This window comes from Tetrahymena thermophila (assembly GCF_000189635.1).
Source record: "Tetrahymena thermophila SB210 genomic scaffold scf_8254590, whole genome shotgun sequence".
Classification (NCBI taxonomy): Eukaryota; Ciliophora; class Oligohymenophorea; order Hymenostomatida; family Tetrahymenidae; genus Tetrahymena; species Tetrahymena thermophila.
Genome location: NW_002476361.1, coordinates 292,163 through 319,187, shown reverse-complemented (window position 1 = coordinate 319,187; position 27,025 = coordinate 292,163). Strand labels below are relative to the sequence as shown.

General features: G+C 25.7%; 1 protein-coding gene across 1 annotated transcript; it reads right to left on the bottom strand. All coding sequences in view use genetic code 6, as the record gives it.

Moving 5' to 3' along the window:
• Positions 1-624: 624 nt before the first annotated feature.
• Positions 625-26,961, bottom strand: TTHERM_00252280 (hypothetical protein; the record flags this gene model as incomplete). The annotated part of the gene is made up of 40 exons (XM_001019079.2): positions 625-788; positions 858-2,232; positions 2,329-2,736; positions 2,837-2,938; positions 2,999-3,473; positions 3,525-3,630; positions 3,692-3,917; positions 3,979-5,441; positions 5,536-6,231; positions 6,342-7,064; positions 7,123-7,315; positions 7,457-10,287; positions 10,381-11,098; positions 11,144-11,530; positions 11,619-11,761; positions 11,820-12,080; positions 12,138-12,472; positions 12,542-12,739; positions 12,801-12,902; positions 12,966-13,383; positions 13,436-13,740; positions 13,796-14,270; positions 14,372-14,881; positions 14,939-15,155; positions 15,295-16,105; positions 16,184-16,355; positions 16,424-16,626; positions 16,684-17,610; positions 17,843-18,177; positions 18,229-18,408; positions 18,494-19,029; positions 19,090-19,681; positions 19,740-20,105; positions 20,160-20,824; positions 20,880-21,257; positions 21,349-22,126; positions 22,314-23,721; positions 23,830-24,379; positions 24,968-25,762; positions 26,475-26,961. The coding sequence occupies 40 exons, from the start codon at positions 26,959-26,961 to the stop codon at positions 625-627; spliced, it is 22,014 nt and encodes a 7,337-aa protein (XP_001019079.2).
• Between the last annotated feature and the right edge of the window lie 64 nt (positions 26,962-27,025).

The window sequence follows — 27,025 nt, the reverse complement described above, 5'->3', positions numbered from 1 at the left end:
CAAATAAATATTTAATTAAGTCTGTTATAGTTAAGTAATTATAAAAAAATTAATTAGAACAAAATAAAGAGTAAACTTAATCTTTTGATTATTTATTTATCAAGATAATGATTAATTTATATTCCTATTTTCCCCCTACTCTACCCTTGAATAGCTCACTAAAAGTTACTTAAAATATTATATAGTACTTAATTTAGTAAATTATAGTTAGGAGATATTGATATAATAATTTTTTCAGTAAAGCATTTCTTTAATTCATATTAAAAATATAAACCATAATATCTCGAAAATTAAATATCAATACAAAAGTAATTTATTTTACTCATATCTTGAATAATTTTTTTAAAACTTTATCTTAAGCAAAATAATTATTGAATTTTATTATGATAGAAAGATTTGTACAGTTTTTTTTAAAATAATAATATAAATTTTTTGGTATTTGTAATAAATTTTAATAGTAACAAAATTTATTTTAAAGTTAGTCTATTGGTAAAAATTATCAACCTTAACCTTTGAGATTTAAGATTTTAAAAATTCAATTTTAAAATAAATATTTTACAAATATATATTAAATACAATATTTCTATAAAAATTACTTTAAGTTTTAAAATATATTATTTTATATCAATTATTGAATTTTCCAATCAATTATTTTGTGGAGTTTGTATGATTTTTCACCTTTTTACAATATCCAAATTATGTTTCTGTTTCATATCTTTTCTCTATAATCTATGAAAGATGTGCGTTAATGTCTTTTAAATCTTCGATCATAAGACAACTATCAACATCTAATTTAAATAAATTTAATTAATATTATTCATCTTAAAAAAATAAGTAATTTAAATATATTTAGTTACTGTAATTGAAAGGAGTGCTAAATTTAAATGTTATCACATTGCTGTCCTATAAAGGTAAGTATTTTAATTGATTATTGTAAGGCATTACATTAGTTGCAGTCATATAAACTGTATAATTTGTACCATCATTTAAATTATCGAAATGCAGGTTTGCTTAATTGTAGTTGGTTGAGTTTGAATAAGACTTAGCTGACCAAAATTCTTTTACTGCATTATTATGTTAATCAAATCCTAAAATTATTTGCTAAGAAAGCAAAGTAATATTTTAGTTATTTTTATCTTCCAGTACTACTGCATAAATCATTGAATCTTCCCATGATCTTACAGTAATGTTTGCTGAATAAAAACTGACACTTTCTACTTTTGGCTTTAGATCAGTGATTTTAGTCATTCCATTCATATATTTTCTTGAAAAAGGTTCAACTCTATATGTTTCAAATCCTTACACATAATTTTTCATTAATTTCATGAAAGTTTCTGGATTACTTTAAATCATATTTTAGAGGTATTCATTCATGTCATAGCCATTAGATTGTGGAGCAATAGCTATTTCAAAAGTGAATAAATCATTCTTTATCCTTTCTCCTTAATTATCTATTATCTGTTTTGAAGTTAATAAGGCCATATCACTTTGCTTAATTCTAAGAGCTTATGAGAGTTATTTAATTAATTCTTAAGAATTTGTATTTTTAGATAGAGTTACATGGAAAATAGATCCCGCTTTTAAATAAGAAGTAGTAAAATTAGCACTTTTTATTGTTGAGATTCCCATTCCATTATTACAAACTGCATACAGCTCATAAGATGTAGAATAATTCAATTCATCAATCTTTATTTCTGCTGTAAAATCCTTGGCCTCAGGGAAATATTATTTAGTATGAGCTTCACCCTTTTTGATAATTACCCCTTCTGAATAGCTAAATGAGTAGACTTCTTAAGTTGAACGAGGAGGTTTAGAATTTTTGTAGGTAATAAAATATTTAACTGATCCAGGTTAACTAGTAATAACATATAAAACTGCTCTATTTTATTTTAGAGATACAATTTTAATAGACAATATTTCAGGTTTAAGCTCATTTGTTTATATTAAATTAGTGTCAATAATTTTTCCTAAATGATTTTTGTAGTAGCTTTCATGCGGAATATTATCCATAAATTCTAATTTTGCAATTTTGTTTTTTGAATGCTAATCACTATGAGTAATAACTAAATGTTTAACTGGAGGTCTTAGTTGATGGACTACTTTTTAATTTGACTAAAGAGAAAAGAAGAATGGAATAGGTTCAGTCACTTTTTCTGATAGGTATTAAATTGTGAAATTATAATTTTTTTCTTAGTGAGTTATCAAAATCTTAGATGGTTATACTTTTATATTCTAATTATTTTATATTTAAATTAATTAATATGAACCCTCAAAATAATAAATTTTTTTTCAATAATAATTTTGAAATAACTATTAAAATTTTTTTACTTTAGAGTTTGTGATATCTATGTTAAGATACATATTCTAAGCTGGAGGCTCTGGGATATTTATAAATGCTGTGACTATACCTCCAACTGAATTACCTTTGAAATCTTCAATGAAAACATATTTTGGTGTTTAGTCTGTATCTTAATTTTCAACAATGTCAAATTTTAATATTGGAGGTAATTGATATTAATCTCCTGATTTATATGATGAATCTTCCCTTGTTTCTATTTTATCGAAAATGATAGATTGTGTACCTATTTATGCATTTTATTTAACTAAAATTTTGAAGTCTATTTCTGATGGCTGGTCAAAATCTTTAAACACAAAAACGTTAGGTATCAAATCAAAATATAAATTGTTATATTTAGGAATTAGCTTTAATATATTCGCTGGTCTTTCTATTTCCATCTATTTTTATAATTGTTAATTTAAATTAATTTTAATTAAAATAAATTCAAAAATATAAATTCAATAGAAAATTAGGATAGATATTTAACAATTAATTTACCTTAAACTAATATGAAAGACCTTTAATCAATTTAGTAGGCCCATCAATTTTAATAAAGAGAAGGTCTTATGAGTATTATATGCATGCTTACTAAGTAGGTTTCTAAATTTATTTTAATTATTGATTAATTACTTTATAATAAAAAAATAATATTTAATTTACTGAAATTGCTAAAATTTCATTTGTTGACAAATCAACTATTGATATTTTGAAATTTGAGTTTTTAATCTATTTATTTTTGCAGGGATCTGTAATTGAAGGATTTATAAGCGATTCTACATATAGGAAATGGAAAACATTTTCAACTTTAGTTATCTCTGACCAAGACAGTATTGTATTATTGTATATCTTACAACTAGTTTTAATTGCTTAGCTTATTGAGCCGTAACATGAAATATCTTAAGGTTAAAGAGAAATATCATACTAATCTGGTAAATCTATCATTATTGCTGTAAGTGTACTCTTTTTTAGCTACTAAAGAGTGTAAGTTTCAAAAACGTAAGGAGATAGAACTGTTGTGCTATTTATCTTTGCTTCTATTTTCTTAATATCAAGCTACTTAGCAGTGTCACTAATTTCATAGTATAAGTTATCTTCGAAAACCCAGGATGCTACTTCATTATTTGTGTGTATAATTCTAAAATAATTTATATTTTTAATTTTGTTATTTATGTAAAAAAATATTTACTTATAAGTGTCTAAATAAAATTTTCCAGGATTGAAAACATTTTAAACTATTAAATAATTCCATTCAAAAGAACTTTAGTTGTAAAAACTTCCAACATTTGAAAATGCTAATTATATTATAAAACAAAATAAGTATTATTAAAATATATTTTATGATATATGAATTACTTATAGTATAATCATAATTTGTAGAGCAAGGAAATTAAATAAAATTTAGATAGTCACTTGTTTATTTTGCTTTTAATTTTAGAATATCATGTATTGAAAACCTATATGCTTCGTTATTTGAATTATATATAAAGCATTTCAGATTATCTCCTAAATTTTTTGTAAAATGATTAGGGAATGTTATAGAAGTCTGTTCAATTTATGCCTTATTTCTAATGCTTGGGGTCTTTTTAAATTTAATAAAATAATTTTGAATAATTAATTCATATAAAATATGTTTATTTTACCTTAAAAATATAATATGCAGGCTCAGCTGCATTTATTGGCACGTTCTATAATTTAATTTAAGAATGATTGTCTTGGTTTTTAGTAAATATTATTTTTGGATTTTCAAAAATACTAGCAAAATTTGTTCCTGTGTTTTATGTGTCTGCAAAATATTGATTTTACCACCTGAATTTAGCTGAGAAAATATAATTATTATTTGCAATACTAGGATTAAATAAATCTAAATTTATAGTAAATTATTAAGAATTTGTTATTTCTCTCAGTTAAGCAGACAGAATCAATTATCCTTTAATCTCCTAAAGAGTACATTATTTTGTATAAAGAGTGGATTATTCAAAGCTTGAACAATCATAGGTATCTTACTTATTATTCATGCTATATTCTATTGGTAAATTTATTTCCACTATACTTTTATTCTTAATCAATACATTACAAGAAAATTTAAATGAGTAAAATGATCTTAATTTTGTATTTTTGATGAATGGGCTAACTTAAACGATACATTTCTTCAAAGCTGTAACATAGAATATAGGAGGACTAGCAGTTTTTTATGCTATGATTTGATTTAATATTGCATTGTTATTGAAATGAGATGAAAATACAAAGTTTTATTACTTGCTAGCTTAATCGTAGCTCTTATTAGGATTAGTTATGCCATCTACTATTATTTTGTATATAGAATTTGGAAGTAATTAAGTATTAACCAATGCAACGCTAAGTCTGTTTGGACCAGCAAATTTACAAACTGACTAATTGAATTCATCAAAAACATCACCTAATAATTTGCATTTGAGAGGTTCTGAGGATAATTTAGGATTATCATAAAGATCTAATGGGAAATCAATCGAAATAGCTCCATTAGCTGGTACTGTGTGTCCTAGTTAGAATTAGAAGGTATACTGAACATTAGTTTCACCACCAGTTTAAGAAGAAACTTCAACATTAGCATTTTAAAATAGCGATGATGGAGCAAAATTAGCAGAAAATTAAGCATTATATTAGCTATCTATTTTTCGGTCAATAAATGTAAATTATTTAATAGTAATTTATCCTCTTACTGCGTAATTTGGGTTGGGAATTCCATTAATTTAGAAAACAACTTAACTATTAGCTGCTAAATTTGATTTAGGCTATAGATATACCATACTTGAAGCAGGGAAAACATAAATAGAGCTACATGTAGATGCACAATTTATTGTTGAAGGATCATACATCAATGTGTTAATAAAATTATCAGGGAACTATATACCAAAGTAATCTGTGACTTTGAGAATTCTTTTTCCTAAAGTAAATGTGAATTGATAGTTAGATGAAGAGTGTATTTAGCTGTTTCCTGTAACAACAACATTATCGTTTGTATTTGTTATTGGTGAATTTAAAGCACTTGTCTTATCAGGAATATATGCAACTAGGTTGTAAAAATATGCATCAGAATTGAATTTAGGATTATTTATCATTACACCTTTTTTAATAATTATATTCAGAATATGTATTTTAAAAATTAAAAAAAAAAAAAATAAAATATTTTTTAAAATTATTATTTCTAAGAAAATTACCAATTTTAACCGTAGTTAATAAACTAGAAGCTATAGATTGGATGTTAGTAATTAATATTGATATCTTAGTGTTCTGAGGTATTTATTCGTAATTAGATATTGAAATTTAAGGCATCTTTTCAGGTCCTTTTCCATAGCTTAAAATGCACTTAAGTCTATTTCCTTAAGATAATATTAATCCACTTTTTATAGTACACCCAACTTCTGAGTTGTCTTCAATACTCATTCCTAAATCACTTGCATAACCTGGGTGGATAGTATAACCATCACCTATCCACTCGAATACAAAATTTATAGTTGAATAAACATCTTAAGAAAGCTAACCCTAAACTGTTCTTTGGTAACCAAGTGGAATAATGTGTTTTCCCGTTTTAAATTAAAACTCATAAAGTTATGGAGTTAATTCATCTAAAGAATTGATTACCTTCAAATAGTTAACATCTAAATTTTCACCTCTTACATTAGTGAAGTTAGTGAATTAAGTCTCAACAAGCTTTGAATCACAGTACATATCCAACTTTATTGGATAGAATGTACCAGGATATGGAGGAGCTATAAATAGTTAATTTCCATCTTTATCGCTAATAGTTACTATTTTAGCTAAGTCTCCAAGTTTTTCTTTTAAAATTAATCTTACTTATGTTTAACCTTATCTCCTTGATACAGAACAGGAATCCACTAAAACTGGTTTAGCACCTTTTCATATGTAAATTAAAAATTTAATATGATATTAATTTTTATTACAGATAATTAATATATAAAAATTATATTTAAATATTTCTTAAGTATTTTAATATAATTGATACCTTAAATTGAACATTTATCTAAAGCTAGGGTTTATGGATATATAAACTCGTCAGGTACAGTAAACACTAACTGATTGATGTCACAAGTTAAAGATTTAGTGTTTGGTTAAATTAGCATTTATAAGCTTACTTATTCATCTATATGAGCTTACCTCTGATAAAATGATTCTGTGTAAAATCCAGCAGTATTTAGATTAGGTTATTAGTAAAAAGATATATCCCAAGGAATATTCGATTAAGTAACATGAGACCATGATAAAATGTTTTTAGAATCTGAGGGATCGTCACAACGAACCACACATCCATATAGTATGAAAGGACTTGCTGGTCCAGGAGAGACGCCTCCATTAGGAGGTATTTTATCATCAATAATGAATTTAAAGTAAATTCTTAAGTTGAATTTATTAAAAGTATAATCCCATGGTAAGAAATACTTTGTCCTAACAAGGAGTATATATTGGTCATGAACTTCACAATCATATCTAAGAGGATATGGTTGTCTTAATGTCTCAGGCATTAAAGTTAAAGTAGCGTTGCAATAGTTTGTATCAAATTTAGAAATTTCTTTTGGCTTATCTAATCTAAAATAGTTTATTTCTTATTCAATATCCATATTTATTACATCTAATTATGCTAAGTTCATAAAATTTTCTTTGAGGAAAACTGTATTTATACGATATTTTGGATCATATGTTTAAGTATTGATAACCTATCCATTAGTATCTAATTTTTTAAAAGTAATAATTCAGTAACGGATGACAAAGTATAAAACAAAAATTACCTATCATATAGTAGTCGTAGTAGTTATGTGTAATCTTGTAAGGTTAAACTATATTTCCATTATTGTCAAATGCTTAAAGAAGGAAATAGTTATTTGGGGATGGGTTTCTTCTGTGCCATCCATTTATCATATTATCCAACTGTATAGAAGTATCTAATCCAGCTTTTATTAAAGCACTTGGTTTAAATAAAACCTATTTTTTACATAAAAAATATAGATAAAATAATTAATATTGTTGATATATGGCAACTCACTTAATTTTAATTAAATTTATAAATAATATTGATATAAATTAAATTTTAAAAAAATTATTCTTAAATGTTTAAACAATTACCCAATTGTATTCTGGAAATTCTATACATTCTCCAACTTATGATTAGCATGTATTTTTATTTTTATGATTAGAAGGATATTAAATTAAAATATATTAATTATTTTATATATCTATCGATGGTTTAATAGTGAATGTGTGACTAGCAGTGAGAGTTACAATATTTGAATTTGCTGAGAAAGCTCCATTTATTTAATAATAGCTAAGAGGTATTGGTTATGTTATATAATATTAATGTTCAGCATGATAAAGAATGCAATTAAAGTGTGGACTATCATCTCTACAATCTCTTCTAACACTCAATTTAATACCAGCAACTTATCCAACAATAGTTGGATTTTCTACATAAGCTATCCAAAAATCAACTAATTCTGTGCTAGGAATATCTTTTAAGATTGGAATTTTAATAAGAACAGGAGTTCCTCTCATTGGTGCTAATATATTCTAATTTCCTTTAAAAACATAACAAAGAATTCTTTGCTTTGATATTTTATTAAATCCAAACCTCTCTGAGCAACCAATTTAAGCTGAAATATCACTAAAACCTAACCCAAGATCATTTTTGAATACTTTATTTAACCTATCAAATGTCTAAAACTCAATCCAAATTTCGTCACCCTTAACAGCTTTATCATAATTCATAGTAAAACTAAATCTGATAACTGTCTTTTACCCTGCACCTGTATTTAAAACTTATGCTCTAAATGTGTCAGATACATCTTCTCTGGGCTTTACGTAGTATTCGTTATATGTTCTCTCTAGCAGTGTGCTACTTTGGTATGCATCCAAATAAAAATTATATAATCCTCGGTCTGCATTTAAAAGACCTTCTTGATAAGCTATATCAGCTCTTTCAGAGTCAATTGAAAAGATATATTCAATTTATTAGTTAATTGAATAATGACTTAATAAAGGATCATCAACATTAATTTCAAATACAAGCTTATCTCCCTCTAAGCTAAACTTGGAAGTAGTCCAATCTTTGTATTTATAAGGAGGTGAAGGATAAGTGTCATATGGCAAGATAGATGGATCGTTTCTTTTATATCTACCTTTTAACTATAGCCTTGATCCGATTGCACTTATCCAACCAGAAGGAAGATTGAATTTCAATTTGTAGTTTTAATTAATCAGTAAATTGTTTGACCTCAAAGTAAAAATAAAATCTAATTTCTACCACTCTTTTGCATAAATAGGATAATTCACTCTGTCTAAAATTTCAAAATAGCTCATTCCTGGATTACTAGATAGAATTGTTACTTAGGGTACAGGTTTAGAAACTGCTATTATGTTTTAAGAATTTTATGTTCCATACATGCTAACATTTGAAAGGTTAACTACAGCTCCACTATTCACATTTTTAAGATACAAGTCTACATTTATGCTTGTAGAAACAGTAAAGCTATTAAATCCTTTTATTAAATATTGTTTAGAATTTTTCATTTGGCATTCAAGGGGCCCGTATTTTACTTACTTAAGGTTTGTTGAATCAACTAAATTAAAAGTAGTATATGTATAACAATAGGGTTCATATCCATCAAGTTCGTTCGATAGATTAATTTCAATATATCCTCCAATTGGTACTTAATTTGGTGTAGAAATGATTAATCTGTAAAGGCAGACACTATTTATTGTTTAAAATCCTATTTTATAGACAAATGTTTTAGGAGTAAGATCTTCTAAAGGTTTGAGCCATTTTTGCTAAGGATTATGATAATATTAAGTTAATGATTTATTCGTTATGTATGTAAACCAAAACCCATATTAAACTGAATAAGTATTAGATTTAAAATTAGTTCCTAAACTCATTACAGACCAGGCCGATTGTTAATAACTTAAAGGAGTGACCATAATTAAATAAATTTTATCAAAAACTTCAACTTTACATCCAGAGATTTAAATTGTCATTAATTATGTCCTATCAATTGCAATATCATTATTATTATCCCATTTTAATAGAATTCTTTAAGGTGGACCTATATCATAATTAAACTAAACACTTAAATCCATAGTGTTTTATTGCACATAATCATTTATAGAATTCATTTTAAAGTTAGCACTTGTCATGTCATTGTGAGTAGTGTCAACATATGCATGATTGACGAACCAAAACTCATCTAAAATTTGTTTTCTCATATCCTTATTACTTATAAAGACTGTTGAAATTTTATAAGAAATAGAAGTATGCTAATCTCTAGGGTTTCTAATCATAGGAATTTTGAAAACATATTATTAACCAGCATTTAAATCTTACCCATTAACATGATTTATCATAATATTTGCAAAGAAATTGCTATGCTAACCAAAATTAATTAAAGAAAATCCATTTGAGAATGGAGGTTCAATTAAATAAGAATGATCATATCCATTTATAAATTCAGTTAATCCATCTCTTTTATATGAATTTATTATATCAAAATCTTCATAATTGAAGCCTGTCTTTTAGAAATAAATACTATCTATTTCAACCAAGAAATATGATTCTTACATTTGACTAAGAGGGACAGAAGGGGTGAAAGTAATTTCAGCAACATCATAATCTTCTGAGGTTGTAGTTAAATGATTGATTTTAGCCTTCAAGAACCTGTTTGTTATTCTTGTAATAAAGGTATCGTAAGATGGTGTTGTTGTTCCTAAAGGACTATAACAATACCAAATAAATTCAGATCTTTATGGTGCTGGAGGAAGAATAAATGAAGCACCTTAAATTCTCTTTTCTGTAATATGAACTACATAAGCTTTGCCATTTATTAAAATATCTCTAGGGGCTGTCAATATATAAAAATATGGATTTCCAGTTGTATCAATTTTACATTTAGAGTATAAAGGTAATGCTATTATAAATAATAAAGTAATATTTAATTTAAATTTTTTTATTAAATTAAATAGGAATGAAATAAAGGAGTAATATTTGAAAAATAATTAACCTAATTTATCATAAGCTGATATTTCAGGAACAAAATAGCACATTAGCCATTGAGTTGAATCGCTTTGAATATATCCATTGGTTAATAATGGAGGTAGCTTAATTTGTAAATAATCAGCATTAGTCATAGGGTCAACAAAAATAGTAGTTTACTTATAATTAAGTGTAATATCTAAAATAAATCTAAATCTCAACCTCCATGTAGTATTAATAGCGCTATTAGTATAAATATTTCTTTATGCTATCTCATGATATCCAGAAATATATTTTCCTTCAGTAAATCTAAAATAGTTAAAAGTATAATGAACTTTACTAAATTAAGTAGATGGAACAGTAACTTATTTGAAATATTCAACCTAGCCGTTTTATGTGTAGGTTGATATTGTGTAGGCTATAGTATCTTTATCAATCTACATTTGTAAAAACATTTAATAAGGAGAAGTATCTTCCCAATTAGCTACTCCTATTAATTAGACATTATATCTATTGTTAGCAAATCCTATTTAACAATCTGCATATCTATAAATATACAAATTTTATTTTTGACCCTCGCTTTATATGTAGCATTTATGAATAGCCTTAACTCCTTATGTAAAATCAAATACAACATTAGTTAATTATCTTTTTACTCTTTCAGATTTACTTATTTAATGTGTAATTCTAAATCTCATAGTTATACTCTAATTAGCTGCGTAGTTATATGTTGGAATAACATCAATCTAAAAAAAAAAATTGAAACTAAATTTAATAATTAAAAAAATTACTAAGTGTGATTAGCTTAGATCTATATTTATAGTAGGAAGATCTTTTATGAATTAAGACCATTATGCATTAGATGATAATTCCATTAAACCTATATTAGTTTATCTAAACCCATCTCCATTAAAATTCCAGTATTATCCCATATATAATTAATAATCTATTTTTCCATTCGAATTCCAAGTATCTTTTTGATAGGGATAAGGATTAACAGCATTTTTAATAGAAAAATTTATGGAATTGTTATTATCTCTTTTTGGAGCAGATATGTATGCAGATCTAGTTTTTCTATTAAACCAAAGTAATTGAAGCTGCCCAAAACCATCATAGTAATTCAAAGAATCTGGAGTATTATCCCCTCCAATAAAACCATTTGCGAATATTAATCTCATCTTTTTTTAAATAGTTAAATTTCACATAAAATTAAATGTAAAAAGGGAAAATCTTAAAATTTTATTTAAAAGCAAAATAATTAAAAACCTTTTATCCAGCAGTATTGTATTATCCCCATGTATCAACATATCCTATAGTTGGCTTAGGCCAAGGATTAATTAAATTATCGTTGTATTCAACATTTTTTTTGCCATAAACATAATTATTAGGGGGTTTTAATTAAATTGAAGCTAATTAATAATTTAAAACCTATTTTAATTAATTCTAAAATATAAATAAAATATTTACATATCGCAGTATTATCCCATATTGAAGGATTCATTCCATCTACCAAAATCATTTCTTTTAAAAGAAGAAAATATCTAAAATAATCAAGAGATCCAGCACTTTGTGAAATTGATTTATATAGGTTAAATTCAATATCAATAGGAGTATAGCCATTAGTAGAGTCAGGTAAAAGCCAATCATCAAAAGCAAAAGTTAAAACAGTTTAAGGGCTAAACTTATTTATTTCTTCGATTCTTACCATAAGACCTTAATATGATTTTGCTATTTAAAATATTAATTATTATTTAATTATTTGTTGATAATAAATCTAATTTTTACTGTTAATATCAAAAACTCTGCATCTAGCTGAATTGACCCTATTTGGATTTTAAGATTCTAAAACTAGTGAAATCTGGCAAGGGATGGTGTTGCCATGGGTAGCTCCAGGAATATTAGCTACTTTCAAAATAGGGAATTTCAATTCAAAATATATTCTAGGGTAATCCATAGTACTACCACTTTTAACAAACATTCCAATTACAAATGAAGTAAGCTAATTATGTATTTAATTGGTAAAATAGAAATATTAAAGTTTGAGTTCATCAGTTTATTTATTAGTTGAGAAGTCATTATATTTTGTATTTGATTAATGTTCATTACTTTGTATTGTTTTTCTTTTTTATAATTAATTTTTAGAGATTATTATTTTTTAATTTAAATATTTATAAATATAAGTGATTTACGAATCTTAAGCATTGTCGTAGACAAACATATGACCAACTCTATTTGGATTAGTTTATTTCCATAAACCAATATGTGAATTTGTTCTTCTAGTTGAAATTATAAATTCTAATTTTGAACCTTGATTATAAACTCTATAATTTGGTTAATTAATCAAATATCCAACACCTAACCAAGATCTACCTCTAACTTCTATTTCTCTATAGTTGTTAGTAATTAAAATTGAAAATATAATAAATAATGAATAAATGAATTTATTACTGATATCTTTATAGAAGAGTTGTATCATATTCTCTTACCCTAACATCTAATAAATAATTACAGTCAAATCCTGACTCTACACACAACTCATTTGTATAAAAGCTTAAGTTTATTTTATTAAAATTTATATGTAAAATAACAATCAATAAAATAAAATATTTTTACTCTATTCTTTCTAGCCATACTTTAGGTGACATAATTTTAGCATAGAATCTTAATTCAAACCTCCTATCAACAAAAATTTTTGGTCTAAAGCCATAAAAACGAGACATGGCATTGGTAATTCTTGTGTAACCTTTATCATACTCTGAAAAGTCAAAGTTAGATTGAGAAAATAAATCTTGTATTTGCACTTTGTAGTCACCATCAGATTTATAGTTATAATAAAATTTTACTATATATTGAACTGATCTATTTGTAGCTCCTGAAGGGTTTTTCATTGAAAAATAAATATTCAAATAATTATTTGTTTGTATTTAAGTGAATAAATTATGCACAACTATTATCCAGTAATCGTTACTTCTATTGTCTACATAGCACCACAATACGTGTTAAAATTCTTTTTCAATTCTTGCAGTACATGCTAATTAAAGTTAATTGTTTAAATTTTAATAAGAGTAAAATTTTAAATTTACCTGGTGTAATACCAGTGACTTGAGATCTTAGTAAAAATATTTCTACTCTTCCTCCATCCCTTGTTTCTCTCCATAAAAATCCCCTTAAACCGACTTAGATTGCTATTATTGATTAGTCTAAACTTTTGTTATATGAATAGAAGAAATGATCAACAATAAAAGAAGAAGTTTTTATCGGTTAAAACAAGCTATTAGTTATAGGTGCTGACTATTATTGTTATCTCAATTCTGCAGATTGATAAACAAAAACATAGTATAAATAATCAGAAGCTGTTTGAGATTTCCACTATTCAAAATATAAATTCCTAAAAATTTATAAATTTATCATTATTTTATTTATAAAAAACAAAAATTTTTTACTTGCCAGCTCCAATAACAGCAGTTGTTACTGCAGATGCTACTCTTCTACATATTAATACTTTGGTGTGTTAATTGTAAACTTTAGTATAGTTAGGATCCCAAAGACCTTTATCTTCACAAAGCTCAGTTGTCATAAGTGGACCAATTTCAGAATGTCTTATGTAAACATATGGAGTGTTAAGATTTTTTATGTTAGAAATTTGTAAGTCATAGTACCCTACAAATAATTCTGTAGTTGTTCTATCTTAGTAAAATACAGGAGGATTATAGTGCATACTTAAATCAGAGGTAGAGCTATTTGGAATTGGAGTAAATGAATATTCAGATTTTACTCTTGAATTAAATTATTCACCATTTTTCCCATACCATTCGTAAAGAGATGGGCGAATAATTTTGAATTTTAACTTTCTCGCTCTAGGTGCAGTAGCTTATGCTTCAATCATAATTTCTGGGACAGAGCACCTTACAGTTGACCCTATTTATAAAAAATAATACAATATAATGAAAAATAATTATTTGAGGAAAAACAATAGAGATATTAGCAATAGATAATTTAATAAGTTTTGTTTATAATACCTGTAGGAGCTGAAAAATAAAAAAGAACAACTGGATCATAAAGTCTACCTGCTACAATTCTTCTATTTCTTTTTACACATACTTATGGACTTAAAACTAATGTATTCACTCCACATGCACAATTAATTTCTTATAGATCATACTATGTACCATAAATTGGATTATCTAACCAATCTGAGCCACTAAATTCCATAATTAGTATTCTATTAACATTAACATCTAAACCAATAGACTCATATATAGAAGTAATGATAAAGTCAACTTCTGTAATAGAATTATAAGATAGCGATAATAAATTTACAGATAGAGATGCACCTATTTCAAAATTATTAACCCATTCGTCATTTTAGCACATGAATTCCCAGCCTCTATGGGCACATCCTCCTATATACCTCTCAAAAAGTATATTCTCATAAAATCTCATATGAACCCACCAATAATTTCTATCCAAAGGAATTTAAACTCCTTAAAATGTTATTCTGAATTTAAGAACTTAATTTGTATACCAACCTATTATTTTTAAAGTAAAATTAATTAAAAATAAATTTATAATTCAAAGAATTTTACCATTTTATAAGCAATTTCTATTTTAATCAAAGCATAAAGTCCATCTGTGTATCCCTTTCCACCTAAAATCTGCCCAATCAGTACAGCTGTTTAACTAATCATTGATATACCATTAAATAGTAATTGTCCTACCCATAGCATAATCTTATAAACCAAACATAACTAACTCAATACATTAATTATATGTACAATCGTAATTATTAAAATGGAATCCTATCTATTATATGTAATTTAATAGAAAATAAGCAACATTTTTTTAGAAAATTTTAAGTTAAAATATAATTAAAAAAAACATTAAATTTTTGTAGAGTTGACATTTAATTTTTTAATCCAAAATAATTTTTTAAATATTTTACATTTGAACTTGCTTAGGCTTAAGCAAGAAGAAAAGTGTCAGCTCCTTAATGGTTAAAGTCAAGTACAACAAAATTATGATTTATATTCCAGCAAAAGTAAAAGTTATACGGATTCACCCATTTTCTTGAGTTCATATGCCCATTTTTACCATCTCCATATGCTTCATTATTTGCATATAAATTCATCACAAAAGGAGAATAGTCAGGGATATTATATACATTCCATATATATTGCATAATATGATGTCTAAATAAAATTCTTACATATTCGTTAGGAACGATAGTGTCCCAATTAGTTATTTTAAATATAAATGCTAAAGGTGAAGAATTATTTGGATTAGGTAAAACTTAACATAATGGTTCTTCTCCTAATTTTCTTCTATCTGACATTCTCAATCCCTCTACTATATAGCATTCTGAAGGTATTCCAAAATTAGGAATATTCAAGAATTAATCATAACTAAAAGTTAACACAGAATCATAATAGGGAGTTGTAAAGGCATTATTATGTACGTCAAATAGTCTGACTGCAAGAGTAGTCCAAGTATCTTCATGAAACTTCCAAATTTTGAAGTCATAATCATTATTAAAATCATTAATATTTATTGTGTATTTTTCTGCTGCATATTCATTAGTGGCTGTGGATGAAGTATTACATTCTGAAGCACCATATCTATGTTCACACATTCTATTAGTTTATGTCTCAAATCTAATATATAGCCTATAATCGCTTACCTTTAAGTCACCACATTAATAGTATGTTATAATATTCTGATTATAGTGCTTGCATTTAAAATACCCTATGTTAAGGCTAATTTAAAAAAGATTATTACTTAGAATACTGAAAATAGTTAAAATTAAAAATTAGAATTTAAAATAGAAAAATTACTCATTCACTTTTCCATCACTAAAATCATAATACAAGTAAGCTTTTTTAACATATTCATTTTAACTAGGATTAGCAGACCATTCATATTTTTCAAAAATAAACATATCTTTAACATGAATTTAAGGATCAACTTAACACACTTCAACATAACTTGAATCAAAAGAGCTTTTTTCTGTTCAAAAATAAAAGTTTTTTATTTAAATATTTAATAAATTTAAATAAAATTGTTTAAATATTTACTTTATAAGACTACTTCGACAATAACTGTACTTTATGTGCCAGGCTAACAAGTATTATAAAAGTGAAGAATATTTTTATCCATAAAAGCAGGTTTTTCTGGTACCATAAATACAGTTCCTTAATAGTCACAGTGATTTTATGTATTATCGCACCCAGTACAACTATTTGGTACACTGCATAAACCATTCCAAGGACCCCACCATCTAGTTATTTTTAAATGAATAAATTATATTTTTAATTATTATAATAATTAAATTTACGCATCAAAAATTAATGAACCCATAAAATAATTTCCGTAAGGTTAGTTAAAAGTTGCTTTACCCCCCCAAGCTTCGACTGTTATCTTAAACACATTTGAAAGGCCATTAAATAACAATCCAAAAATTTCGTTATTACCAACTTGGTAATTAAAATCAAAAATATGCACACGATGAGCTATACCAAATCCTGTATTATCACCCTTTTCATAAATACACCTAACATCATTCCTTTTACCTCCAGATATTCCTCTAGAGCAAGGATATTAAGCACCATTTTCTAATCCCATAAAAAAATTTGGGTTATAAAGGTCTCTATTATCATAATCCCTTGGCTTAAAATTAAATGTTATACCTAAAATATCTGGTCTTGCAAATCTAAACCAAAACCAATACCCAGTTAGATGATATGCTATTTAAGTAGAGCTATCTGCTAAATCACCATCTTCTATTCCTCTGTGAGGACATTTAATTCCTCCATTAGTATTATACATAATAGGGAAGGGGTCAGTGTATCCATAATATGTTTATCCTCCAAATTATGAAATTTCATATAGCCACTTATATTAGTACTAATCACCTTAATAACTAAAACCTTCATTGGTTATATCATTAGTATCATGAGATGTAATAAAAATAAACATTAAACCGTTAGCTGCTATTTAAGTTTAGAAATAAAGTCTAATTTTATTATTTATTGAATCATTTTCACACTTAACTCTATCATTATTTACCCAACATATTAATTTATCTTAAACATAATCTTTTATTTCTATTGGAGTTGGGATTATAACATCTTTTCCATAATAAAAATCAAAAATGTGATAGTTTTATGTTCCTTTTAAACTGCTGAAAGCTGTTGGTGAATAAATATCCATTTTAATAGGAGCCCTCTAGGTCTTAAAGCAAGGAACAAATTCATCTAAATACCTTAAAATTTAGTTATATTAAAATTTATAATAAATAACAATTTTAAATAAAAATGATACTATTTAATGGCAATAAAAATAAATAATTTAAAATTTTAAGATTTAATTATTTAAAATTTAGAGTAAATTATTAGGTTTTAGATATTAACATTTTTAAAGTTATTTTTTAATTATTTTATATATTTATTTATAATTATAATTAACTCTGAAATTAAAATAAAATTCTTCTTTACCTGTGATATTCATAATCAAATTCTATGGTTGATTCACTTTACCAATTGACATCCCAAGTTTAGCTTGGTGCTACTGCAAAGCTTTCTCCAGCTCTCATTGTTCCACTGTTTGTAAAGCACACATATTTTTCTGTTGAAGGATCTAAGGTAACAGGAGGATTACTACGCCAAGGACTTGGTTACATTGAGGGATGTCTTGACCATTAATAGAACTTCACACTAAATGAGCTGAAACTAGGATTTATTCCTTAGTTTGATGGAACCTGGAATGTCTCCATATGAGATTCTATGAGTAGAGTTTATCTGGCATTTTAATCACCGTTAACATAACTATCCTATAATAATGTTATATAAGTAATTCTAAAAGATTAAGTTAATTTCGTTACTTTATGAGCTATGTCAATCCATGCTTAAATTTGACCAGAGTTAAAAACAAACCAACATTTTGTTACTTGTATATCAGAACCAGGGCTTTCTAAACACATATCACCTACAAGTGCCCACCCAATATTAGCAGGGAATGTTATGACTACTCTATCTGTATAATACCAATAAGGTGAAGTAACCTTTATAAAATTAAATTAGTTATTTATTCTAATTTTTGTGTTTAAAATTAAAAGCTTTTTAAATTAAATCCGAAAAACTCTTTACCTACATAATAAAATCCATTCTTTCATTTGCAAAATGGTAATCAACATGTTTAAATCTGAGATCAAAATAAAGAGTTTCTACTCTATTAGGTTGTAGATCTGGGTATAAATCTTAGTATATTACTTTTTCACTCCAAAGTTCTCTAACATAACAAGCATAACCTACTATTTGCCTCTTATTTTAATTTTCTTCACTATAGAAACTAGTTAGCCATTTATTTCCTGTTGTTTATATTTAAATAGGAGCTACTAAATCATAAGTAGCATGAGGCCATGCAATAAAAGTTCTAAGATTTGGTAATGTTGCACAATTATGAGAAGGACTTCCTGTAATAATGTAAGCACAATTTTTTTTGTGAAGATAATCATCATCTCTTAATTCAAAATTAAATCTTAAAATATAAGCATCCTCATTTTTACCTACCAAATTCTAGCTGTTTCTCACTCTAAATTTAAAATCCGTAAGGGAATTACAAACAGTTGATGTAAAAGGACCAACATTAAAATCACCATTTACTTGAGAAATTATTTAAGGGTCTATTTATTTTTTTATTTTTATTTAAATTTTAAAAAATAATTTTATTAACAAAAATTTACTCCAAAAATGGATATAAAAAGCATTCTCAACAAAATCATAAAGTATTTTCTCATTGGCATTTTTATAATTTCTTTGAACATATACTTATGCTGGGATTGAATAATGATTTGCAGTAACATCAGGATTTTAAATGTTAAAAGCAACTTTCATTCTATCATTAGCTCCTATATCTTTTAAAACACCTGAAGATTAAAAGTTACTGCAGAGGAATTTAATAGGAAGTCCTTTGATCTAAAGTCCTCTTGACATTCTGCACTCCATAGTAGGGTTTGGATATGAAGGAGACATATCAATTATATCATTTAAGATTATATCTTGATTATTTAGCTGTAAACCTCCATCGTCTGCAAACAAATTATACTGCAAATCTATAGAAGCAGTTGGGATTTCAATAACTAAGGTATCATCATTTCTTATAGTTTATCCTGGTTAAAATTCTATTATAAATAAGTTCATTTCATTTTTTAAAGTAATGTAGCTTGTAAATTTTAAATATGCAAATGGTTATCCATAAACTTAGTAATATAAATGCTAATGAAGTGTGTAATCGTTATCGCCTTTTGGTTCTTAAACTGACATAGATACATCAATCTTTTCAGATAAATAAAAATAAATTCATTTTTAATTTAAAATAACAAATATTTTATACTTTATAAGGTAAACCTGAATTTGGAAAGGTTAGCCCTTCATCCTAACCATCTCCATCAATTGTAGTTAAAGTAAAAAGATAATCTATATTTGACAGTAAATCACTATTAGGGATCATCTAAAAGAGGTAGTATATTTAATTATATCCCTGATTTTTTAAAGTAATTGATTCCATTTTACATCCATGATTTTCTTAAGTATCAACGACTTGAATATTACATACATACTAACTTGTAGGATAATACTAAAAAGAATTCCCAATATAATCATTGAAGGATAGTTAAGAGTATTAGTAAAACATTAGTCTAATTCTACCTCTATTTGCAAATACATTATCGCCAATTTTAAATTTAAAAGTTAAAGGAGTCTAAAATATTAATAAATTTTATCAGTAAATAATTATTAAAGTTTTGAAGATTACCCTATAAGCATTCCTTAGAGTTTTAGTTTCTATATGTAAAAGATCAATATCTTCGATTTGTTTTGTTTAAAAGTTATCAATAGTAAATCCACTTTTTGAGAGTGCAAGACTCTTATCAATAATTCTACCTTTATTAAAAATATTATCATATTCATGACTACCATAAGTTATAACATCTAAATTTCCAATATATCCTGCATTTCCATCATTAGGTAAATCAATAATTCCTTAAATTTTAATGTTAGTCAAAGGATTTATATCACCAAATCCATATATAACCCATGTATTCTAATCTTGAACTAAACATCCAACATTACCAAATGGACCAGCTTTTGATTGCAATCCAGATCCAACAGTTATTGAGCTTCTGCAGTGAGATTATATAGATAGTATTCTTGGTGGGAATCTAATTTAAATTGCACCATAATATGGAATAAAATTAGAATTTGTAAAATTAAAGTTGACTTCAACTCTTGTTCTACCTTTGATTAGCTTTTATGGCGAATCTATTTAAGTCAATCCATAATTTTTAATAGTTCCAATTAACTAGAGCCATTACTTAGGGGTAATTTAGTGAGTAACATATCCTCTAAAGAATCTTCCTTACCAAACATAGGATTAATATGTGGTAGTTATCTAAGGTACACTTTAAGGTAAAACTTAAACTATTTATAATATAATTTATTTTTTTAGTTTAAAAATAAATTTTATTTATATTACTTAAAACGTCATTATTAGCATACATAGTATTAGCAGCTAAACTGGCACTTATATGCAAAACTACCCAATTTATTTAAGGGAAAGTTAAACACCAATCATAAAATGTTAGGCAAGTAGCCATTTTCCAATCAGGTTTAAGAGTATCTGGGAAATTATTTGGTAATTCAACTATATAGAAATCTCCTGGCGCGAAAGGAGTAATATCATACCATACCTAGTTTACCATAGATTTTAGTTTACTATTAACTTAAGATCCAGTTTCCCAAACTTGATTTATTGCTTAAGAGCTAAAAGGGTGGGTAGCATCATGAAGAGTTGGATCATCTCTTATATCCATAAATACATTATAAGTATCATAATGAATGTATTTCAACTCTCCTATTTATTATCAATTATATTTAAGATAGAAATTTATTTAATAAATTATCTTTTTTAAAATTTAAATCTATAATTGAAAATTATAATTTACCTGTCTATGGGTTTTATTCAAAAATATTAATAGATATATTTGCATCCATAACTTAGAGAGTAGATTAACTAGGATAATTGAAGTTAGGTGGATTGAATACTTTAGCAATCCACATTTAAATTTCAGTTCCAGCAGGTAGTGAAGGAAAATTGATAATTTCTACAACTGCAGGATTACCTCTTTTTTGGCTTTTAATAAGACGACATCTATTATTGTTAATATCTCCTATATCTCCAGTCGTTACTCCTTACTTAATAAATCTACAGCCTACTTCATCTCCGCTTTATTAGTAACCTCCCAAATCTAAATCAAATAAAGCATTACCCATTGGGTCTAAGGTTGGAAATTCTATATGAATCCTACCTCCAGAACTGTGTTTTTGAACTGGTAGAGCAGTTTTAAAGTTAACATAGAACATGTTAGCTCTCTTTTAATTTCTTATAACACTTTCTATGTATATGAATTATAGTTTAGCTGCCTTTATAAACATCCATCTAGTTGCTTAGTTTATAAAGCCATTAGTGTCCTAGATTTCAACATGAATAGGATAAAAACCTTCAGTTTTTGGATGAACTAAGCCATCTAAAGGAGAAACATATTCAGTAGATATTGATAATCTATAGGCAGAAGTAGGTTTTAAATTATTAGAGGTAATATCTATTGTAACATAAAGTGGGTTAATTTAATAAACACAGTTAAACCTAACTTCATTAACTAAGCAAATAAGAGAATCTGTTCCATAATTTCTTGGAGTTACAAAGCTGATATCGAATTTTACCTATTTTAAAATAATATTTTTAATCATTAATCTTTAAAACTTTTTAAATTATAAAAAATTTTTAACCCCTTTAAAATTTATAATTAAATCTTATATTATGATTTTTTTAAATTTTTGAAAACTAAATATTATTTATTTTTATTTTTTAATTTATCAAAGTTAAATTGGTAAAATGGTATAATTTTACCTTAATAATTTTAAGATTTGTAATTATATTTGGCATGAAGTCAATGATTACTGGTCCAATATAACCTTTTTCTCTTTTTTCTGATCTTATAGCTTCATCTAGTACTTTAAATTTTACTTGTGAATCCACATTATTTGTAGAAATATTTGGTGTATTAGATGGAATTGAATAGGTACTATCAATTAACTTATCATTTTTAGGTCCATAAAAAGTTTCAATGTCAACAGTTGGGTTTATTGTTGCAGAGCCATCATTAAGAAGTCTAAAATGAATTTCTATAGGCACATTTTGTAAAACCTATTCAAAATGAGAAATTTCAATTATGCTTGTACTTACTGTTTTGCACTAGATAGGTGTCTTGTCATAAGGTACTAAACCACTTATGATATTACAAAAATTAATGTGGCGGTCAGTTTGTGTTTAAGTTTTAATATTTTTAAAACTAAAGCGTATAAGAGAATTTCTAGGCATCGCAGTTCTTGTAGTGAATTTTATATAGAATTCATGCTCTTCATTTTTTCTTATCAAGCCATTTATAGAATTTATAACATGACTTGGATTGCAAATATCGAATATTTTGCTTTAAATATCTGCTGAGTCAACTTTTACATTAAAAGTATGTTTATTTACCACTACACCATTTTTCATAGCTCTGACCTTAAAAATGAATTTATCTGCATAATTTGGATTTTAAAATACTCCTTAAATATTTGTAATTATTTATTAATTAAGAGGAGTATTAGGATAAATTACAATCCAATGAACTGGCTTTTAAAATTTGATACACTAATTACCATCACAATTAGTTGGTTGAATTACCCCTCTTCCTATATCATAATAACCCACTTAATCTATTTCATAAATTAAATATTAAGGGTCATATACAGCTGCGCTCCATTAGAATCTAAGATTTGTTTATTAATTAACAATAGGTGGCATTAAAGTGGTGGCTATGTTAGGATTAAATGAATAATTTATAAAAGATTATTCTAATATTTCCACTGATATTTATTTGTAGTATAGTTCAATTTCAGGATTTATCATGCCAGGTGTTTCTTCCATTAAGGAAAATCTTAGGGTTCCTTTTGAGCCAGCAGGCACATTTGCTATTTTGATTTGAGGAATTTCTAAAATTATCCAATTACCTTTTATAACTTTAAGAGTTTCAAATCCATAAGCTTGAACAAAAGGATCTCTAAAACTCTATTAATATAAATCACATTTTGAGAAAGGATTTGCCACTGCACTGGATCCATACAAACAACAAGGAAAGTCTTCAATAATTTCATAGTCATTTTCATAAGATTATCCTATTTACCATACATTAATAGGATCTTTTATAAATGTAACTCTAAATAAGTAATTTCTATCACTATAAGGGAGAGTTATTTGTTATTTCATTTCAAAACTAAATAATAAAAGTAAAATTTAATGATAAAATATTTTCTATTTGCTTTTTGGAAACAAAAAGGAAAAATAAATTTTCACTTTATATTAAAAGTAAAATAAATATTACCGCATATGAGTATATTCATTTTTTTCTCTTATCAGAATATTATATTTGAAATCTGTATCAGGTATTTCAAAAGAATCTGGAACCCATTCTTGATAATACACTTCTGTGGGTTCAGAAGACGGTAAATCATTATCATAGAAATGGTAGTGAAATAAATATCTTTTTACAAGAGGATCTAGTAAAATTCCATCATTATAACCTGGTTTGGATCCTTCTGTAGTTACAGTAATAGGAATTTCACTCTCTTAATAATCGAAATTTTCAGGAGTATAAATAGTTATTTTTGTACGATCTGCGTATGTCATATCATCAAAAAGGCAGCTAGAAGCTAAAATATTTCCATAGAAATAGCATTTAATTATACCATAATTTGTCGAGGGTTTAGGTATTTTTGGAAAAATATCAATGACAACCTTTCCAATAGATTTATAATTGGTAGCTGGAAGATTATGTTTTAAGAAGAATGTTGATTCTAAAGGACCTGCTTTCCCAGCCTATAATTTAATTGAATCTCTTACAGCACTGGCAGTAAATCTTTTGAGACTCCCAACTGTTTTAATTAAAATAGATTACAGTAAACAAATTAATATTGGTAATGTTTTAATAGAAAAGGAATAAGTTATAATCTTAATAATTAAAGAATCTTTATGTCTAAATTTGCTTGGGAGTTGCTTATTGTTTTATCAGAATTAATGAGGATTAATCTAATTAATTAAAAACCACATAATATTTAATTATAATTAGCTTAAGTAATTGTTTCTTTTTAATCTTAAAAAATAGATATTCTCAACCACAAAACAAAAAATCTTTACTAACAGAATTTTTGATAACAGAAAGGTATTAATTATCATATAAAAAAATTCTTTGTAAATAAGGGTTATTTATTTCCTTAATGCTCAAATAAAAACTAAACTTTGTAAAAATTAAGATAAGATGATGTAAAAGATATTTTATTTATCAATTTTAGTTTTTTAAAATTAATATTTTGATGTTTATATATTTTTATTTCACTAAAATTTAAAAATTTTATTCTTCCTAATTTTAAATTGATTTTATTTTTATTAAAAAGTTAAAAGGACTGAAATTTTATTAATAACAGTAAGATAAAATAAATTAATAAAATTTGATAAAAGTTTACAGGTTGAATTTGTGAGTGCAGAAACAATAGAAGAGTCAACAATTTTTTATCTTGAATTCAATGTTTGCACATTAATAGGGAAATTTCCTTCTGTTATTGGAGATTAAGCAATTACTTTTATAACAATTTACTGTGTGAAATCTATCTCTTTGAAATTTTAAATATAATAACTATTATCTTTTGAATTTAAGAAACAATTTGGAATTTATCCAGAATATCTTATAAATCCTTTAATTACTGTACAATTTAGAGCCCATAATTTCCACTATTAACCAAATAATATTTAAAGAGAGCCACCTTCTCCTAACTTATTTGTAGGATTAATTTAGAAAGTAAGAGTGCTATTTGAATATTTGAAATTGTTTTCTTAAATTAAATTAGCTTTCATATTTCCAACTTGTAACTAAATATTCAATTTAGGATTAAAGATTATTCTTTCAAAGATTAAGCTGTTCGATTGCTACATAAGTTCAATTTAGAAATTCTTTAAATCTACAATACTACTAGGATTTATCATATTAACTATTCTAATTTATTGGTTTCCTTTAAGCTACTTCGCAATATTTTAGCATTCAATCATTCTTTAATTATAGAGGATAATTGTCTTTGGTTTTGTTTAGCTACCTTCGATATCACATATTGCAGATTTAGTCTTAAATCCATCAGGAAATGTTATTCTGATGCTAAATAAATTATTTTCATAGATTCCTAATAATTTAAAATCAAAAATCCAAGAACTCCCTTCATTAACTTAAAGTGAACTTTTATACTAGACATCTGCAAGAGGCATAAGAGCTTTTTTTATATATTTAATATACTTTAAGTGATGTAAGCATAAATTATAACAATCTAGATCCAAACTTTAATTTACTCAAATTTGAAAAGGAATAAATTATCGATTAAAATAAAAGTTAGAAATGTATGGTTAAAAAGTATTTTTTTTAACTTACTTAATTTAGATAAATAATTAAACACAGATTTAAAGTTAGATTTTCTTTTCAATGAATAGTAAGAAATTAAACCCGTATTTTACTTTTTTTTCAAAATTTTAGCAAATATTTATTTATAATATTTTAATGAACTCAAAGGGTTGTACATTTATCTACTTATTTAACAATTGTTTCCTTAAAAAAATGACAAAAAATTTATATTGATGATATCATATGTATTAACCATGAAATTAATTTAATGATTCTTATTTTATAATCCAATAATTATTTGATTAAAGATTCTAACAAATTGATAAAAAGGATTTTTACTTTTTTGAAATTGATTAAAGGAATTATACTAAATTTTAGAACAACCTAAGTATATTTAATTAAATTTGCTTTTTTCTTGAGTTCTTTATTGAAATTTTTTAATTTATTTAAGTCCTATCAAAAGTAGAACTTATATAAATTAGTTTGTATTGTGAAGTAAAATGGGAAAATAAATATTGATCACCATTTGAAGATGTGGTAATATTCTATACTAAGTAAAGAAGAAGAAATAAAATGTTAAATATTACCTGGTTTTTTACCAAAATATACTTTTCCGAAGGAATCGTTGCAATCTGTCTGATAATCATTGTATAGGATGCAGACCTTAAAAAATGCAGTACCAGATATATTGCTTGGATTTTATATAGGACCTATAGCTATGCTTTATTCTCCTTAAACTATATTTTTTACATTGATGTAAACTTGACGCTCACTATTATTTTCGCAAGGCACGCTTTGATGCTCAGTAGTACTTACTTTGAAAAAGCACTCAACATATTGAGGGAAATAGCTTAATTCTATTTATTAAGGGAAAGAAACCATAATGTTGGCATTTCCATCAACTATGCTTTTGCCATAGAAGAATTTGAATTAATAGAAAGTAGTCTATCCATATTCTGTATTAATATTCTTTATGAATATTGGCTCTATACTTGAGCTATCTTGTGCTAGAGCTAAAGAAATGCTTTCAAAAATCTAAAAAAGAGAAAGGAAAAGAAAAATGAAGTATCTCATAGCTCAAAAACTGTATCAGCTTTGAAAAATAAAATTGTAAGAAAATTTTCTATTTAAAATAATA